Genomic DNA, 20,613 nt, shown 5'->3' with positions numbered 1-20,613 from the left:
TAGAATGATACTCAGCAGTCTGTGAGAGAGTCCTGCTACTGCAGCTGCCCTATTTCCAGTGTCATCGCAGTGAACGCAGGGCTGGTGGAGGCATCGAGCCAGGGAAGGCACCGACTATGCCAGGCCTTACCACCTCCCAGAGGAATGCTGGTGTAGAATTAGCTTTCCCTGACACACAGGGTCAGGGAATGCTTGAGAAGCATATGGAGTGAACACGTATGACGGAGCCAACTCTGCCACTGCAAACCCACGTCTAAATGAGGAAACATGCTTTTCTGCTGGACTGCTGCGCTTACAAGCTGCTTACTTCCACATTGGGAGGCATCGCTATTCAACATCCAATAAGAAAAGAGAAAAATCTCGTTGAGGACGATCAAAATGAACTTGTTTCTTCCCAGCCCCACTGTGCATGAGCACAACACTAGTAAGGCAAACTCTGCACCTGTGTGTCAACAATTCTCTTACATCTCCATTCATCCTAACTTACACACTCAGATTGCATTTACTGAAGCTAAGGCATATGGGTAGTCAAATGATTAAAAATTGTTAATAATCATTATTATTAGACCCATGCCTGATTCTGGTGAGTATAAAAATGATAACAATTACAAGCTGTCTCTGGCACATACGCTGCAACTAATCTTTAACCCCAAGTTGAAGAAAATGATGAAATACCTAAGCTTTTACCAAAGCATCCTTAAAATGATGTCTGTACCATATTAGTTGTTACTCTGATCTTATAGTGACCATTGGAAGCTTTAAAAGAAGATTCAGTAAAGATTTCAGATAGTATGAATGCAGATACACTTTGTCCTGTGAGAACAGAACTGTAAATACAGTGTTCAAAGCATATGAAAGACACACTTTAAATGCCTGTGCACATGAGTCTCTTTAAATACAATGTCAAATAGTTTCTCCTCATCACTACTATTTGAATATAGCTAAATAAGAAACAGATTAAGCTATACCAACAGCATACATTCATGAAAATTAAAGCAGAGGTTCAAAAAGTACCTGCCTTACATGGTTCCCACTCCCATGAGTTTCCCATGTGCTGCTTCATTAATATATAATCTGCTCATTCTGTAATTTTTTTTCTTGGCAGCTGAAGTCACTGGATGTATTCTAGGTTTACTGCATATCTATGGATGGTAGTGTGATTAGCATAGAAAAGCAAACTAACATACATCATGCCGTTTGGTTTTCTGTGTGAAAAGAGCACCTGAAATCCCTAATATAATATGTAAATCACAGTCTGCATGTTGTATGGATTCCTAAAAATCTCTCTATTAAGTAAAACTCACCTAAAACAAAAGTGCAGAACTGTAGTAAAAGTTTCTGTTTCCTTCTTTTGAAAGGAATGTCCTCACAAGTTGACAAGTGCTCATTGTTCAGATTGTGTCAACTTACAAAGAGTTTTCTTGGATTTCTTAACATTGGGTTTGAGGATGGGAAAATGTTAACTACTTAGGGTTTTGAATTTTCATTTTTTGCACACTTTATTCTATCGGTATATATCTGGTTTGTCCTATACTTTCAATATTTCATGAACGGGGGCAGCATTTATGTAAACTCTATCTTCAGTATGCATATCTGGGTGAATTCTTCCCTGTCACATGGCCTGAGTTGCCATCAGTAATTCCTTCAAATTCATCAAATCCTAGTTGGTCTTCTTTGCTTATCCATCCTCTAAAATTACCCCTCCACCTCTCTTTGCTGTCACTACCCCACCAACCACACATATTATTAGAGAATCGCAACAGCTATAATTATGGCAAACCAGAAAAGTCTCTTTGTGGCATATGGTGGGGGAGGGGACACCCGAGCTACTGTCAATGTCCCGTCTCATTGCACAATAGTGATCTGGTCTATTTCACACTAACACAAATGACTTAACAGAGTGACTGACACCCAGGTTCTTAGAATAGTGAGCCCTTATAGAAGACTGCTTTGTTTCAGAATTTTACTCTAAGGATAATATAACCTTTATTTAGATTTTGAGGGTCAAACCACAGAACTCTGTAGGCTGTATGTATAATCGTTTCTATGTTTATGTGAGTGTATTTTAACAGCTTGACTTGAATATACTAGTACCATGGTTAATGGGTTTTTTAATGACATTTCACACAAGGCTTTATGGCTAACTGGCCTTAAACTATTCACCAAGTATTTTTAAGTACTTCACAGCAGAATTCTGCAGACACAGCACAAGTCTTACAGTCATTCTGTAACCAGACACAAAACATAGTTGCTATATGCATAGGCAACTGGTCAACGATCAGATTCTCTTCAGGGAGTTTTATAATTTAAGTTTAAGAGTCTTTAATTAAATGTAAGCTATTGCAATCTACTCAGCAGAAATATTTAAGACTGCATTTCCTTTAAAATGGTATTTGTTCTAATATATAACAAAAATAACAGGTTTCCTTATTCCAAAAATAAAATAACTATACTGAAGGCACTTGAAAGTGAAGAATCTTGACATTCCTCACAATGTAAAATTTTCAATCATAAATCTGTAGATCCAAATACCAGACAGAAATAAATGCTTTATGTCACTTGCCTTCCCCCAATTCCTAATTGAAATTAAATACAAAATAGCACTTTATGGGCAAAAATGTGATTTTTCTCAATCAAATTATTTAAGATATCCAAAATCTCCAGTATCTTTTCATTTGGAATGTTATAGATTGTCCCAGCTTGATATTCTGAACAAAAATTACAGAAATCAAGATACAAATACCTTCCCAAATGTTATTAGATACTTTTGTTCCTTCCCTCCCTCAATGCTCAGTAGCATGTGATGCTGTTATCAATACAGCCCTCACAAACACTGGGGAGGTCAACAGCATCAAAGATCGGGAGATCACTGTGTTCTGTGACCCTTATCTCCTCAAGGTTTAGCTAGCTGCTGACTAGTTGGAGCACCACTCAAGCATGTTCTCACACTGACAGCCATGGTCTGCTGAGCACAGTGCACCTATTTCTCTGTTCACAGATTTCACACCCAGAAAGGGTTGTACATATGTGTAAACAATGACGCTGCTTCTGATGACCTCACATTAAAGAAGCAGGCATGTTATGGGGGTACTAAATAGGCATCATATCTTTTTTCAGCTTCCAAAAACTCTCAAATAATACAGTTTCTTCAAGTGCAAAGACTGAGTTTAGATACAGTCGTGTGACCTGAGTACACTTAATGAGCAAGCCATCAACAAGTCTCAACTCTACTTCCTTAGGAAGGGCCTAGCGGGTTCCAGTCCCATTTCAAAAGAGCAAGATGTTTCTTAGACAGTATGTTCAAGCAATCAGAGACATTTGAGAAATTTCTAAATAATAAGAAAGAGCTACGTGAAAAAGAAGTAATTTAGGCTTCCCAAAACAATCCCCTGGCAGGCTGACCATGGTCTAGGAGAGAGCCCCACATTCAAAGAGTATTTGAGCAGCACAAATTCAACTAGATAGGCTAAAAAAATAAAAAGGTGATATGAATTTGGGTAAGTTGGTTTGTGGAAGTGGATCTGGGCAGAGTTCGGGGTGAGTATAACCAAATACATTCTGTGAAGTTTTCAAAAAATTAAAAATATTTTTCAAATATAACAAATAGGGGTTAGAGAGATCTCTTAACAGTTTAGAACACTGGTTGCTCTTCCACAGGATCTGGGTTAGATTCCTAACACCTACATAGCAGCTCAAAAGCTGACTATAAGTTCATTCCCAAGGGATCCAACACCCTCTCTGGCCTCTATGTGTACAAGGCATGCACTTGGTATACAGACATACATTCACACAAAATACTCATAATTTTTAATAGAGCAAATAAAGGCCAACCATAAAGTAGAGCATTATTATCTTTTTGCTTTAGTTTTCTAGTATTCAAATCCCTGACAAATATGCATATAGGTATAGATATAGACACATAGAATAGAGAATTTAAAAGTAAGTAATTCTTTGGCTACTATAAAGCAAAGGACTCTGATAAGGCTTATGTATAGTTTCTCTTCAGATCTGAAATTAAATCCACTATACTACAGTAAACAAACATAGCTCGATTTTGCAATTCCTCTGTCAGGAGCTACCCTTGTTTCTAGTCATCGCCTCAAACTGACAGTCAAACAGCCCCTATAACCGGCCAACAATCATTCTGCTCCTTCCACTTTCCATTGACTGGTCTGTACCTACACATTAACAACCAGCAAGTCAATACCTCCTTCATTCCTGCTCTACACTTGTTTTTTTTTTTTTAAAAAAAAAAGGAAGCGTCTTCATTTCCTTCATATAATATTGCCCTTCAATTTATGAAGTATCAGTTCAGGTAGACAGATGCTAGATAGACAGATGGTACCTTCACGCAGAAAATAGCTGTATTTTTATGGTGGGGCATAGGACTTACACTATATGGTTTGTTAGTATGACTTTACTTGTTTTTGTCACTATCCTGCCTTGGCCTCCCACGTTCTGGCATTATAGGTTTATGTCATCACTCAAACCTTGTTTTCTCACCTCCCTTTTCACAGTTCTATATTCCAGCATAAAGTGACCCTGTATGAATATGATGATCTCCTGCAAACACACAATAGTCTATTCATTTAGTCCCCCCCTTTGAGAGTTCAGCTGGAAGAACATATTTCTAGTGATTTATCATCAAGAATAAAAAAGTTGTCGTTGTACTTAAGTTCCTTTGAAGATTTATATATTCAACTAAAGAAATAGTCAGGCTTTGATGGCAACTGCAGTTCAAGGACTGAGACACACACACACACACACACACACACACACACACACACACACACACACCAAAACAAAACAAAACAAAAAACAAAACTCAGATAGTAGAGAATTTACCAGCTATGGAAATCTAGATAGTCTGAATATACAGCCATAATCTCAATATTTTTAATCATTCATTGTCTTTACAAATCTGTGTAGGCTTCTACGAAGGCAGTGAATACTAATTCTTTTTTTTTTCTTCAAATATAAATGAACTGAACAAATTTAATAGTTAATAAAAAGAAAAAGAAGTATTGAGACATTAATGCATCACTGTTAGCTCCTTCCCCTCAGAATTATCAAATACTGCCTAACCCAACAAATGATAGATGCAGCTGCTGTCTCAGGGGGCTGCAGAGTCAGGGGCTCTTCGTGCTGTTAGATATTCAATGCTCTGTTCAGCAAAACTATTTGGGAAACATTTAAGACTGCAGAGGCCACATATGAGCAATATCTCAAGCAGACTTAAGAAAGGAAATAAATAACAATGCCTACACTCCCCATTTGCAATTCAGAACAATTGTCTGGGTGTGACAATTTTATCTGGAAGTTTCTGATCTATAGTCAAATGCAGAAGCAGTGTGGGCAAACTATGCATTGGGAAGTGTCCCTGTGTACACCAAAATGTGCCAGGTGGTAGTGTCTTGGGGCATCACCTGTGGTTACTCAGGTTAGTTTGGATGTGCACCCCCAGGGAACCTAAACAGTGCTCAAGGATGGGGTGCACATCAGTGTTTTCTCTGAGATGAGCTTTGAGGATTTCCTGGTATAGCCACTTATGATCTACTTCCAACTGCTCCTTATGTGTTTATTAACCCACAGCATTCCCTTTCTTACATACTCATTTGCTGAGTATTCAAGTTGTCTAACTAAATTATAAATAATATTAGTTTAATTCCCTAGCTACACAATGACTGGATAGAATGAATGTTTGTGTGACATAGTACAAAAAGATGAACAGAGAATTTTTATCTGCACATAGTAGCATAGGCTCCCCAGAAAGCCTATAAATGTGAGTTATTAAGGGTGAACATGAGAAATATACTGTGTTCCTGTATGCTCCTAGAGGCATAGATTAATATATTTACTTCTCCCTTTCTCACTTTAGCAATACAAACACCTTCACAATATGTGGCTACAAAAACTAAATTCCACTTTCTGTGATGCATCGGGAATGCTTTCCTGCTATGTGAAAACATTGACTCAGCAAGAGTCTGCCCTCAAACTTGCTATGCATTAATTATAGGCAGGTACAGAAAAGATCAGGGTGTCTAACTGACTTGTAATTTACATTTTCACAGACAGAGAGCATGAAACTTTCTCTCTTACTGCAGGGATCTTTTGTATTTTAATACAGGTCTTCTATTTAAGCTTTTTATCATTTATGGAGAAGTATTATACATGGCTCTGGTCATTCAGAGGTAATATAGGTTGTATTGATTTATTTTCCCCCTCCAACAGATCAAGTCTATCTTTGCAAGTGTTTAAATCCTCTTCTTGCTACTAGATGTGTTTCTCTCCTGATTCATAATAAAGATTATTGCACCACCTCTCCAAGGGATACCCTTTTAAATAGGACAGATGGACTCTCAGTTCTTCATGGAATGGCCTCATACAAAAGGATTTATTTCTTATGTCAATTGTTTTGGGAAAAATCGTATCTCAACAAACCTGATAACAAGTATATGTCTAATGAAACGAGTCAGTACTACAACCAGCCCCACACCCCAGTAGCCACCATCACCATTCTTAGAATTGACCTGTAAATGAAGTCACTTCAGTAAATGGCCATACTTGTATGTGGAAAACTGGCTTCCCTGAGAAGTGTATTTCTAAATTGACCAAAATTGGCAAATCTCTCTTTAAAATGACACTCCAGAGAATTGTGTTTTCATTTTCTTTCTGGTTCTTTCCATTCACATCTCTTCCCTTACTGGCCCCTTGCTGAAAATGTTCTGAACACTATCTAGACTCCTCCACATGTTTCTTGTAATCATTGCAAAAATGAATGACAGCACAGCTGATATTGAAGAAGAAAGCAACTTCTTTCCCCCCACAGCAACCAAACAATGTCCGGTAATACCTCTATATTTTTATGAAAACATAAGGAAAGGTTAGGGCAATGCATGGGAACATGTAGAAGAATTTGCCAAAGAACCATTCTTGAGAATAGAATTAAAATCTCTATTGTCATCATCAGCTCAATTTCCGGGCACATAGAAGAGCTTGAAGGAGATGGGTTCTGCTCATAGGCCATACAGAGTCAACACTATAGTTAAATTACAAAGGAGCTGTAGCTGCTGCCAAGTTATGCTTAGCTCAGAGTGGCACAAGTGTAAACAAACATGCACCATGGGATACTAAAATGGTAATGTGTTCTTGCAGTCCCAAAAATACCAAATGAAAGTTCTATTTGGTTCCTCGCAGGATAAATAGCATGTTATCTAATGTCACAGAGATGTCCACAAGATTGAACTGACTTCATTTAGCCTAACGGCTAGAGACAACAAAGGTATCTATTAATAAATGTGCATCTTTAGATGAGCTAACGGTAGTCATAATCATTCTTACTGAAAATATAATAGGAGAGTTGGGACAATGATCGAGTAGTTAAGGGCACGGAGGGCTCTTCTAGACGACCTAGGTTCTATTCCCAGCATCCACATGGCAGCTCACACACATCTGTAACTCTAGCTCCAGGGCATCTAACACCCACTTCTGACCCCAATTGGCAGCACCAGGTGTGCAAATGGTGCACACACACAAATGTAGGGAATATAGCCATACATGCAAAACACACACAGTGCAGGCAACACAGCCATACATGCAAAATGAGAAGATAAAACAAATTAAAAAGAGAAAAGGTATTTTCCCTTTAAATATATTCAGCTCATTCAGGGATGGGTGTGTGGGGACACCAGACCTTGAGCAGAAACCCACTTCCCCTTCGGCCTGGGAGCAGGCAGCTGTGTAATGTTTACTGAAAGCAATTCAGTGCTTTAAAGCTCTTGATAGGGCTCAGATAAGGGCTTGCTCACTGAGATACCATGACTTTCACACCCCCTATGGCTAGATGCCTCTTCCTGTCCCCCCCCCCTGTGGTGTCTCCCCGATTCTGGGGCCGGAGATTAACCACCAGCCAGGAGGGTGAGAAGTCTGGAAAAAATGGTATGTAGATGAATGGCAAAAGTCCTTAAAAAGGAAAGCTCCTTTTTCTTAGAGAGACTTCTCCTGAGAGCTCTCTCCTAAGCGGACTGGGGTCTCCTCCTGCAGGCCGCACAGCAGGTGCGACATGGGTGCTTCTCCTTTGTTTTCAGCTACATCCGCAATGCCCTTTTCTTCTGGGTCTGAGGCTCATGGGCCTCCCAGAGGGTGGCTCGTTCACCCAAACAGTGACCAACACAGCCACTATGTTATAGCACATGGAAGCCCCTTAAGGTACTGTTTGAAGAATGGAATCTGATCCCCTAATTAAAAAAAATAAAATATTTTACATATGGTTATAAAAATTCTCAATTAAGAATAAATACAATTTGAACAGAAAAGTCATTAGGCTTTTACCCAGAATGAAAGCAGCTTACAAAAGAGCTAAGCGTCCTGCCAGTGATTGACAGTGTTGGTCCAGACTGCTCGTTGGAGCTACTGCCTCTTATTGGTCATCTTCTCCACGAGACCAAAGCTCTCAAACACAAGCCTACAGCCTTATGTATGTTTTTAATATTGAAAAATAGCAGAATAAATAGAGCCATTGGGAGTTATTTCTAATTTATATTACCAAAAAGTGACAGTAATTCTGCACAAGGAAGCCAAGCAAATGAATTCTAATGTACAGGCCAAAATACCATCTTGGCCACAATCTAACTGGTGCAAATATTACTACATTAACAATTTTATCAGTATCTTATATAAATATAATTTCTTATACTTAGTTTTACAAGTGCATTATACTTTTACACTTAGGGTGACAGAAACTCAGTAAAAACAATTAAGAAGAATGCCTTATGCACTAACAGCATATATAGGCCTATATCTGGAGGTTTTGGCTATGAGAATTGACATGATGTTGGCACTTACAATCTGCACATTTATAAATTATCCTTTGACTTAAAGATACTGATACATTTGGTTTTTGTTAATTTGTTTGTTTAACATTTGCAGTTCTGTTAAGCTAACTTGTAACATTTCAGACAATTTGACTGGGTATTCTTTACAAACTACAAAACAAAAGAACAAAAACCCAGACATAACTGAAGAAACTCTTCCCATACTGTCAAATCCTGTAGCCTTCATACATGTTCACAAAGAAAGCCTTTTAATAATTTTCCCAAGTGCAGGTGTGCAAATTACTCCTGAAATAGACGAGTCTAGTTTTCAGCACTCCTGAACCAGTGTTAACCACACCCCACAGCGTTTTTCAGCTCATAAACCCTTTATAGCGTGCGAAGTTCCTTCAGATTTTTAAACTGTTAACCACAGCTGCCCTCCAGCAGCAGAACCTACATTGCCATTAACATCCATCTGAGGGTATGATGTAAGCATGCACTGAGTAGCATGTTTTGTTTCATGGTATTTCATAAAAGTCAAGCTTTATATCACTCTCCAAGTGCAGAAAAATCATAAATGCCTTGGTTTGGTATAGCTTGGGTGGCATTTTTACTTACTTGGATACACAGTATATGTGAAGGTCAATTTCACTCTGGTGAATAGGTTTATACAATGGCACATATGCACCGAGGGTTTTCCAGTCTGGAAATATAAAAATGTTGGCTTTCCAGGCTTCCCTCATTAACACACCTACCTTAGAATTAACTGAACATCTGGGTGAGGGTTTTCATGAGCAGAGTTCAATATTAGGAAAATTAAATTATTGTTAGAAAGCTAGCAAAATTTGTTAACTGAGTAGTTGGGTCTAAGTAAATCTCACTGTCTTCTGAAAATAAAACCATGCTGTTATTCTTAGGAGAGAAAGCCTGGAACACATAAAAGCAGATGATAGACTGCCCCAGTGTTCCATGCCCCCTCCCGACATGCACATACTGTAATTCTCCTGCCTGATGGAAATAGCCAGATAGTTCACAATTTACTCTGAATGTGCTGTCAGCACAGCCCTAGCTTTCAGAAGTGAAGGAAAGAAAAAACTCTATGCAGGTCAGCGGAACGGAGACCACAGGTCCATACAAAGGCTCACCTCTTCATAAACTGTTACAGTGTCAGACCAAGAAGCCGCTCCACTTGAACAGCCATTTATAAAGTGAGGGTTTTTGTGTTTCTGATGACTGCCTTCTTTTGGAGGTGGGGTTGGGACGCGGGTTCAGGTTTCAGCCTTTTTTCCATTTTGTAGCTTGAATGCCCTAACCTGAATGTACAATTTCCCAGTCAGAAGAGTTGTGAACTGCTGTATAGTTCTGGTTCCCTATTGTTTGACACAATTTCATACTGTCATACTATTTGATGCAACATTGTATGCCATGACCAATAGAGTAAGATAAATTGGGAAGACAGCTACTTAATTGGTATGTATTTTTCACTTCTTGAAATCTGAGGTTGACACCAACTTTCTCCCACCTCTATTTTCCCCAGGCCCCATGACTACAGTTTTTTTCTTCCTTTTAATTCTAACAGCAATCCTAACTCCTACTTCTTGGTAATATTTATGTTTACAACTCCAGTTTTGAGAAATGTGGAAGTAATGCAGAAGACAGAAAATTATGGTTCACAAAATACTATACCAGTAACAAAAGAAAAATGAGCATGTCTCATTCCTGGCCTCCAAAAAGATATGCTGGGAAGAGAGGAGTTCAGTAACGCAGGGCTGTGTAACCTATTATTTGTGCCATGCAAATGTTCTCACACCAAGAAAATCCTGAAGAAGTAATAGAAGCCATGAAGTTTCTATCTACAGCACTGGATACCAACTAAATCTATGGTATAGATACCTGTTCATTTTCACCAGATGTATTCCTGATCACCCTAATGAAAATGCCACCTTTCTTCTGAGTGACACCCAGCAGAGCATATCCCCATATCAAGAAAGAAACCAATAAATAGGCATCCTTCCCATATGGCCTCTCTGAGCCAGGCTACAGAAAAGTGAACATTTATTCATCGAATTCTTAGATTTCAATTTGAACCAGATAATTACTTACACTCTAAATTTAAAGACACAAGCAAACATGAAATAGTCCATCAGTCATATGTGCTATGTAGTCTCAACTCAGCTTTTCAAATTTAACTTGATGGTATACCCTTCCTTCTAGATAAGAACAAGACATGTTTGATCATGACAACTGCAAGTATCAACCGATGCAAATACACATATTTAGAGGAGACAATGAAATCACAACAAAAACACCATGGCCTGTGTTTTAGGAAGTAAAAGTAATGTTTAGAAATCCACCTTCTAACACTTACTTGTTAATTATTCCAAGCAGTTAGTGGAATTTAGCTACATTGTGTTGGTTCTAAACAGTTTAAGCTGCATTTTTAAAAATATACTAGAAACAGTCAACATCTTAAAAATGTTAACTTTGAATTAAAATAGACCTATTACCCATTCCACAACTTAAGTGATAAACCTGCAAAATCCTGGAAGAGAAAAAGAAAACCTTTAGAGATCTTTTGGTCAACCTTAGGAATATGCAAAAATCGTTTAGCTGTCTACATTGTGAGTGCTAGAGGTTAATGGTTGCAGACCAATGGGATGTTAACACAGTCTAGTGCTGCACTTGAGTAGTAATGTATGGAAAGACACTGAAATGAAAACACTTTGTTCTGCATGTTCGGAAGTGATGTAACAGTGATGAAGTGGTTGTATTAGATGACAAAGCAGGCCTTCTTATGACTTTTAAAATAAAACTGTACCTAACATTCTTGCAAACGGTTTAACAGCTCCTTCCAATTCTTGTACAGATGCACGAAGCTAACATATTTTTGACACTCCAGTTATCATCTAATGGCAGCATTTGGTACGATGGCTATTTTAACTTCCAAGATAAAATGCTGATTGCCTTGAAAGCAAAGACTTACCTGTCTTGTTTTCTCTGACCTCAATAATATAAACATTTATGTCAGGGCGGGATTTTGTCCCTGCTTGGGGTGTTGTGGTAGACAATGCCTGCGGTTTGGAGGTCGTTTTCCTTTCCACAGTGGATGGTCTTGTTGGCTGTGTTACAGGAGGTCTTGAAGTCATGTGATACTCTTTGTCAATATCAGTTTCTGTGTCCTTAGCTATGATGTCAGGGAGAGCTGTGGGAGGCTGCTGTGTTACAGACTCTCTAGAAAGTATGATGTCACCTGTCGTTTCCTCTCTGGGCTCCTCCTCGATGACAGGTGGTTCTTTGGTGAAGGGTGAAGAGGGCCTGAATGGTGGAGTTCTGTGAAGGCTATCTATGGATGCGAAGGTACTGATATCACTTGGGACGACTGGAAATTCTGGGAGTTCCGTGGCTCTGGGTCTTTCAAATAATCCTGAGCCTAAATCTGTGTAGTCTAGGGATGACTTTTTTCGTTCTTCAGTAGTTTCCTCCATAAGCTGTGTGACTTGAGCTCTGAAGGGCCTCAAAGTTGATGCAAATTCTGTTAGACTGCTACCTTCTGCTTCATATATTAATTCTGCCTCTGTACTTACAACTACTTTTGGCCTAATTGTTGATGCTCGTGTTGCCATTGTCTCCATTTCCTCTTTGTGTTGTGTTATTGTACCAGGTGGATAAGATGTACCATGGGCAATTGTTCCAACAGGAGTTGTTTCTACAACTGGAACTCTCTCCAAACCTGTCACCCATCTGTCTTCAGAGATAGTGTATGTTGATCCCTCCCCTTCTTCTTTAAATTCTGTTGTCTCATTGGTCATTAATGCAGTAAAATTGAGAGTAGGAAATGATCTCCCCGTGGTTTGTGTTTCTTCCTGGGTTTCTCCCTGTTTGATTCCTGTTGTTCTCAAAGCTTCAGGAGACATGGTTGCTTCTAGGTGAGTCTGTTCAATGAGATCTTGATCAGATTTGCCTAGAACCTCATATTCCATTGGAACAGAAGATTCCAACACACTCCATTCTGTCTTGGGAATTACAGAAAGAGGACTAGTGTGGGACATGTCTACATAAGTAGTGGGATCCTGGGTGCTACTATAATTAACAAATGCCAGTCCTTCCACATCAGAAGTGTGTGCAAGTGGGGAAACAGTAAATAATGGTTTGGAGGCATCTGTGTCTTCGCCCAAAGCACTTCCTTCCACAGTTGCATTAGGGTCTTGATCTTCTGTGCTTGTGGCGGGCAAAACTCCACCTTCAGTTGCAGACTCTCTGAAAGTGGACTTTTCTGAACTGCCAATTGATGTAGCTGGCTGAAATGTAACTGTAAATTCTCCTGATGTTATATCTTCCTCAGAAACCTTTTCTAATGGTTTTTGTGTGCTATCTGGGGAAAGAGTATATTGGTCTCCTACATCTGGGAAACTCGGGGTATCTTTATCCTTTCCATTTTTTCCTACAGTGGTGAGTAAGACAGGGGGCAGTTTTGTAGAGACAGCAAGTTCTGTTGAGGCTACAGGTGTTGAAGTTGAATTATCTTCATTCAATGACCATTTTGATACAGTGACCACTTCCACATGGGCTGTCTTCACATCGTCATAATACTTTGTAGTATCTGTTTCTAATCTAGTCAGAGTTGCCATTTCTTCTACATCCCTTGCTTCTGTTGGCTTCATACTTGATTTCCCAGTTGTCAATGCTGTGGAAATAGAGTCTTCTACTGCAGACTCTGTAAAATGAATTTGTCCTGAGGAAGATTGAGAGAGCTTCGTTCCAGAGAAGGCTTCCTCTGTTATACCAATAAATGGATCTTTAGTGATCTTTTCTTGTATCTCATCAACTGTGTAAATATCTTTTTTCAACTCTGGTCTTAGTGTTTCTGTTCTTTTCCTTCCTTGTGTTACTTCAGTTTGTAATGAGGGATAAATAACTGTGGATATTCCTTCTACTGATATCATGTCACCAGTATAGGGAGACAATTCTTCTTCTGTAAAATGCTGTGATGGAAAGGGAGTTGTAGGCTGTGATTGAACAAAAGGATCTTCAGTCATTTTGCTGTTAGTTTTTTGTTCTTTCTCTTTATCTATGAGTGATCCATTTACATCAAGCATAGTTTCAGGCAAAACAATTGTTGATGTTGAAATAGACTCTAAGTCCCCTGGCTGGGAGAAGGTAGTGTCTTCTGCTGTCTTTGAGACTGTGATGACTTCAGGTATTTGGCTGAAGTCCCGGGTGCTCTGACCAGATCTAACTGTCAGTGTTCTGCCTTCACTCTTCTCTTCTCTCAAGGTGAATCTATAGTGACTTGTTGTTGCCAATTCAGGACTGGTACGTACAGCTGCCTTTTCAGGTTTGCGTTCCAGGGTCACTTTTGTGGGTTCCAATGTTGTTTCAGTTGCTGCCAACTCCTTGGAAGAAATGTGCTTTGTGATTTCAGTGGAGGTTACTAAAGGGCCCACTTCTATTTCTTCAGTCTGTGTGACGGATTCATGTGTCTGCATATCCTCTGTGATTCCTTCCTGTGAGCCAGCAGCATGTTGGGAGATGACAGTGACAGTTGTGCTTTGGAGTCCTTCCTCTTTAATTTCAGATATATCTGGCTTTCCAAGTGGTCCCAACCCAGAAGATGGGTAGTCATCCACATCCCAGTGGGTCTTGGTACTCCCAGCAGGTGTGGGTGATTCTGTGCCTAATTTGTCTGTGATAGCCTGAAACTGGACTACAGATTTCTGTTCAAAATTGACTATATTTCCTGCAGGAGGGAAGTGTGTGGTAATGATGGGTAATTCGGTTTCTAATGGAATGATTGGTGTAGCTCTGTCAGGTACCATGTATGGTTCTTTGGATAAACTGGGTGATGCAGTTTCTGCGAGGATATTCATTTCGATGGTGGTTGCCTCTGATATATTCTGTGTAGCTAGAAAAATAATTTCAAAGAGTTAATTAGACAAGTCACTAATAAGGGGTTGCATGACCAGTGTTTAAGTGTTGCTCTGTATTTTAAGTGGACCAAGTGATCTGTAATACAAAGGAGTCTAAATCCTAAATAAAGGAAGATAATTAATCACTAGTCACAAACTGATTAGTTGTTTTGTATTATAAGTGTTATTATACATGACTGTATAAATACTTGTTCTCCCCCAAAAATGAACATTATGTGTTCTAAGATAAGTAGATGCCAAAACGTTACTAATACAGAATTTTCATAAATGGTTATCTGTAATGAACTACAGTAGTGACATGAAACTAAGAAGGAGAACTTGGCTTTGTTATCTGACGAATGTCCCCTGCTGCTAGTTTCCTCCAAATATTGCCTTCTTTTCATGATGCAAAGTGTCTCAGGGGAGAGGGAGTGTTTCAGACTGCAAAACAACAAAAAGCCACATCAAATGGAACCAAGTTACACATAAACCACGACATTGTCCATAATATGTAGACTTTCATAAAAACAGGAAACTAAACTTCTAATACCCGCTCTTCATTTGGTACCAGGTGTTGGACATTTGTCTTTGTCTTCCTTTCGACTCCGGAGGCGTGTTGCCAGCAGATGATACAGCATGTCTGGTAGAGGCTGGTTGACATTTGTTGTAGTCCTACCATTTGCTGAACGACCTACATGCTGTGTTCCTACTTACCCTAGGTCTTGCTTTCAGTCTTACTTTAACATGAAACACAAATGTGTAGGAAATAAAGTAGCTATGTGACAGTTCTTAGCCTGTTACTATAAATCCCTGGGGAGTCCTTGATTATCACAGAGTGAGCACATGCTACATAAAGCAGCCTTGACATTATAAAATGCGATGTTATAATGACTCCAGATCTATGGAGAATGGTTGACTTAGGGACATTTAAGCTGTATATAAAAGTGACAATGTTGTAAGTAAAAGTCCTTCTCAGCACAAAGAAATACAACAGTTCAGCATACAAAGACTATTTTCCAAAAAGAATCAGTACTGTCTAAAATCAAAAATTAGTTGCCATTGAATGCACAAGAACAGCTGTGAGGAACCCACATGCACCACCTTGTTACATTTCATATGAATAAAATCTCTGTGTGAGCAATGCTGGTCCTCTCTACTAGAAATTGTTGCATAAGTAGACTCTAAAAAATTGATATCTGCCCCAAAAAGTATCACTAAAAAACAAAATTGGGTGCCTTTGGCTTCATCTGTTCTGTCAGAACTTCTGATAAGATGATATGATTTTGTCCTAAATCTGAACAGGGTGATGATAAGTTCTAATGGGAGAGGTGGCTGGAATTTGCTATTAGCTGTTGATATTTGCCAAACCATTTAAAAAGTCCCAAAACATCAATGTTCTAATGAAGACGTGGTGTCCACTTACCCTATAAAACAAGTTCTTTAAGTCTGTCACTGCTCATCCTTCTTTATTTAAAAAGAAATCAACCCAAAAGAATATTGGAACCTTGAAAAGTGTGTTAAATGAATATTTTCTCCTCTTGTTTAAAAAAATAATAGCAAGCTTCTTCTGAATTTATCTCCTGGCACAAACATTGGTCAACTTTGATTGACATGAACAACTTAAAGACCTAAAATGTGTCTGACTATTTTTCTTTTAATTCAATTCTCTATCCTCTGAAATTTCATCACCGTTACCTCACTTAACTGCCAGATTTCATGTTTGTCTTATAAGTGCATTCTTTAGGGAAACAGTAAAAACTAGGTATGGAAAATGTTCCCATGGAAACATAATACAAACTCTTAGACACCTTCGTATTAGAGAAAATTTAATCATATTATTGTTAATAACAGCAGAATAGTAATTTTACTGTTTCACTCCCAACATTTTTCATTGCCAATAAAATTAACTCAGAAGAAGGTGCCATTGCATTGGAGCCCAAGCAAAAGCCTGGGGATCAGTTCCTCATGTACAACCTAGCAACTCTCTACATAATCCTATGGAAATATTTTTATAGTGTTTTAAAAATGGACTCCGATTTTAACATTAAATAAGCACATGTCATTGTCGATTGTGACTGGTTTTCTGTTGCTCTCCTCTTGCCCTCTTCCCAGTAAGATGATAGCAGTGAGTCTCGGGTGCCAGTCTTACAAGGCTAGGATTTATGTGACTTTTCTTTCAGGGCAAAAGGAGGGGTTTAATAATTTTAGATCCCTGTTTAAGAAAGGCTGCTTACAATTAAGTTAATTAATTCTGTGACTTGAAATGGAAAACCTCAGACTTCCTTTTGGGGTTGGGTGGCTTTTCTCACCAACCTAACAGCTGACTGCCACCAGAACTCAATGTATCTGATAATGTTTGCCATTTGCTTCAGACATTCCAAAAAAGGAAACAACCTTTTAAAACATCATTTACAAGGAAATATCCCCAGAATAAAAACCATTGCATTACTTTGCTGACAGTTATTATAAAAAGGAGAATACAATTCCAGACTATTGTAAAAGTGCGCCCCCACCCCCGTGGTTTCATTCACAATGGACGCTTGCATTTCAGGAGAAATACTATTGTTTTTCAATGCCATTATTGAGGAAGCCAACAAAAGCCAGCACGCTCTTTTTCCCACAAATATTCCCTTACGATCCTTGCAGCTGTCTGCCGCACAGATGTTTTCCATCAGCATGCTTATGGTGTTTCACATCCTATAGTCTATCTTTCCTACGCTTCTGTCATGAGACATGAGACAGATTTTCCTAACAAAAATACAAACCCGTAGCATCGGCATAATGGCCACTTTAACTCTTATACTATATACATTTTGGGGGGGAAACAACTGACTTTGAATCAACTTTTACATTATATGTGAAACATATGTGAGTGTAAACAGGGGAAGAAATGACAAAGGCAGTGTATGTCACAGTATGACTTGAGGGTCACATCTCAGAATGTGCTCACATTGACACAGTAGGATTTGAACGTTAACTGTCGTTTTAAAGTTCTATAGGTGATTGGATGGAAATTAACTCACATTCAATAAGCAGGAGACATTTTGAAATAGAAAATAAGGAATTATTATCACATTTGGTAACTAGTGGCATGTAATTGTTTAGGGCACAAAAAAGTCAATGAAGTGATCATAGATTAGAATAGCCTAATTATAAACATGAGCCAATATACACAACATAATATGAAGTGTTGGGAAGCAACTGAGCCTGCCCTAGAATCTAGTTCCAAACCTAATGAGAGAAGGGAGGATGGAAAAACAAGGAGGTTCAAAACCAGATCAAATGGTAACTAAAAGTTTGGACACTACGACTGTCATCCGTGGAATTGCTCCAGTTGGAGGAGATGCAGAGACACAACCAAGGAACTGTGTTCAATAGAAATGCTGCTATTTGAATTTGATCAACAACTTTTAAAAAGAATAGTTCATATTGTAATGTTCGAGCTTTGATTAAAAACAAATTATCTAAGAGTATGAGCTAAAGAGTATTAGAATGAATTTTTAGGAAACATGTCATTTCCCCTTTCCTGGAGATACTTAGTGACATGTATTATGAAATTTTCAAAAGTCTTCAAAGATTTTGATTCATTTAAATCCGAAGGTATTTCACATGGACTTTCAAAGCCCCGAGCTGAATTCTTTCACTGCGCATTTTTAATCCTGAAACCAAAGAAAATTAGGAAGTAGGCAGTTTCCATCACAGGAAAATAGTCAGGAAGATTATTTTTTTAAAGGGCATTTAGTTGCTTATTTTTAAATCTATTTGATCAGATAATTCCTATCTGTGCACGTTGTCTGATATTGTGTGTGTACTATTGACTGGCTCTATAAGAAGAAGGCATTAGAATAAAATAAGATTTGGATTGCTTATTCTCTATGTGGTCTAAAAGCCCACTTTCTGTGTTTGACAAAACCAAACAACTTACAACAGGCATGCATCTCTTGTTCAACTTATCATGACAACTAAACACCACAGACACCACTTGGGGGACTGCAGTTGAGGACATGCTTATTTCACCACTGGGCTACATGGGAAAACGGGACATCAGTCAAATCGCCAGGAAATAATTTCAAATATTTATGTAACACATATTAAAAGATGCATAGGAAAGAGCAATGGAAGCTGTTGGCACTGTGACATTCCAACCCCTTCTGTGTGGAATGACCTAGGAGTGATGGTCTTAAGGAAAGCAGAATTAAACAAGAACCTGGACTTCAAGTTACCTAGGGGAAATATGTGTGTTTTTATACCAAAATTCTATACATTCAAATGAATAGAAAGTATCAACCGCTTTTGTATTTAATGTAAATTAAATTTAATGTGGTCAATCTATTTAAATCTAAGGAACTTGCTTTTTATGCACTCATGTAAATTCATTTAGATAAACAATGTAAAATCAGCCAGGAACAATTCTTTAATGATATTCTCTATGACTACAGGAAAACTTAGGTTTCCATTCTACCCTCAAAAAGAAAATGTGTTATATTTTTTCCTGCCATTAAGTTTATACAGTGCAGGAAAATTTAGTGAAGTGAGATAGACCAGCCACTCAATTCACCCCTTATAACTTTTCTAGACCATCCTCTTCTAACCATCAGCCCAAGCCTGTGCTTCCATCACGTTGGTAAGCTAATGTGAGAGTCATTTTATAACCTGGTTTACATGAATATTATTACGGACAGAATACGATTATTGGCATAAACAAATATGCATGTCATATGTGCATACATACATATAACTATATTTAGGATACGATTTTTCATTATTATTGTTATTTTTCTGAAAAAGTCTATGGAAGACTTTGTTGTTTCAAGCCCAAGAAGAAAAACTAGCACTTGCTAGGTCTTTTATGGATCAGTAGCTTGAATTAAGCTAATACACAGAATATGGCTATAACACTCGGAAGCAAGTCTAAAGCGGAGATTTAGACACAGGCAAGCTAACCGAGAGACGGAAGTCTATGAAACAAAATCCTCACGCTTCTATCAGCTCACAGATCACTATCTTTTCCAATACACTGCTTAGGTTCATAGCGCAGTCTTTTTCTCACTGAAAAATGCCGGCATATTTCACTCTAGAAACAAATTAATAACAAACCAGTATATATTCTAGTTATTTTAGTTATCTATTGCTCTAACAAAAAGAATTAGAAAGCTGGTTCACAAATTTTCTATGTTATATTGATATTTAGTTATTATATTAGTCAATGTCAGACTTACACCAGGTCACTAAAGTATCTAAGCATTTGTCATTTAGCTAATATAATATAGACCCTAGAGTAAATATTATAAAATGTTTGACTAGTTATTGTTTAGTTAAGCACTCCATAATTATAATACTATGTAATGTGAATAATGTTTAGAAATAATTTAAGTATGCCTGAAAAATTAAAATAAGTATAGCACAAGTGCTATTTAATACTAACTGAATATAGCTAATTTGTGCTACATGTTGCAAAGAGGCTACATTGTACTTTAATTAAATCAAAGAAAAATTACCCAAAAGGCACATATTCTATTACTCAAAACAAAATGAGATATGTGAATTACATTAATTATTTGATAGTATGGTTCGTTTTTAGGTAGAAAATGAACATAATCATTATCAATTTCAGCACAAATACTCACCTGCAGTGACTTAAATTTAAACTTCTGCTTTTTAAAGTCAGAATGATATCAAAGACAACATAAACAGGATTCAAATGCTTTGCTCAAATGCTATTGCCTCAACATTGTCTTACCAACAATGAAACTGCATTTAAAGGCCTCAATTAATAGGAAACAGCAATTCAGAAAGTGGTCTATGATTCTTGGTATAGCAATGAGCAGTTAAGACTCTAATCTGGCATTCCCATCTCCTCAAATAACAACAACAAACAAACAACAACAACAACA

At 38.0% G+C, this 20,613-nt stretch overlaps 1 protein-coding gene across 4 annotated transcripts in view; it reads right to left on the bottom strand.

Annotated features, from left to right (window-relative positions):
- Vcan (versican) overlaps nucleotides 1-20,613 on the bottom strand; it is a 95,212-nt gene that overhangs the window by 39,229 nt on the left and 35,370 nt on the right. For 2 of the 4 annotated variants that reach the window (XM_040728896.1, XM_040728898.1), the window contains exon 7: nucleotides 11,797-14,715. The exons of the other annotated variants lie outside the window; for them this stretch is intronic. In XM_040728896.1, the coding sequence (XP_040584830.1) occupies nucleotides 11,797-14,715 (2,919 nt within the window). The remainder of the gene's footprint in view (nucleotides 1-11,796; nucleotides 14,716-20,613) is intronic. 4 annotated transcript variants of the gene reach the window in all.

The sequence above is a fragment of the Mesocricetus auratus genome, unplaced genomic scaffold, assembly GCF_017639785.1.
Source record: "Mesocricetus auratus isolate SY011 unplaced genomic scaffold, BCM_Maur_2.0 Super-Scaffold_100020, whole genome shotgun sequence".
In the NCBI taxonomy this organism is placed as follows: domain Eukaryota; kingdom Metazoa; phylum Chordata; class Mammalia; order Rodentia; family Cricetidae; genus Mesocricetus; species Mesocricetus auratus.
The sequence above is the reverse complement of the archived record's forward strand: the minus strand, read 5'-3'. Positions and strand labels throughout refer to the sequence as shown.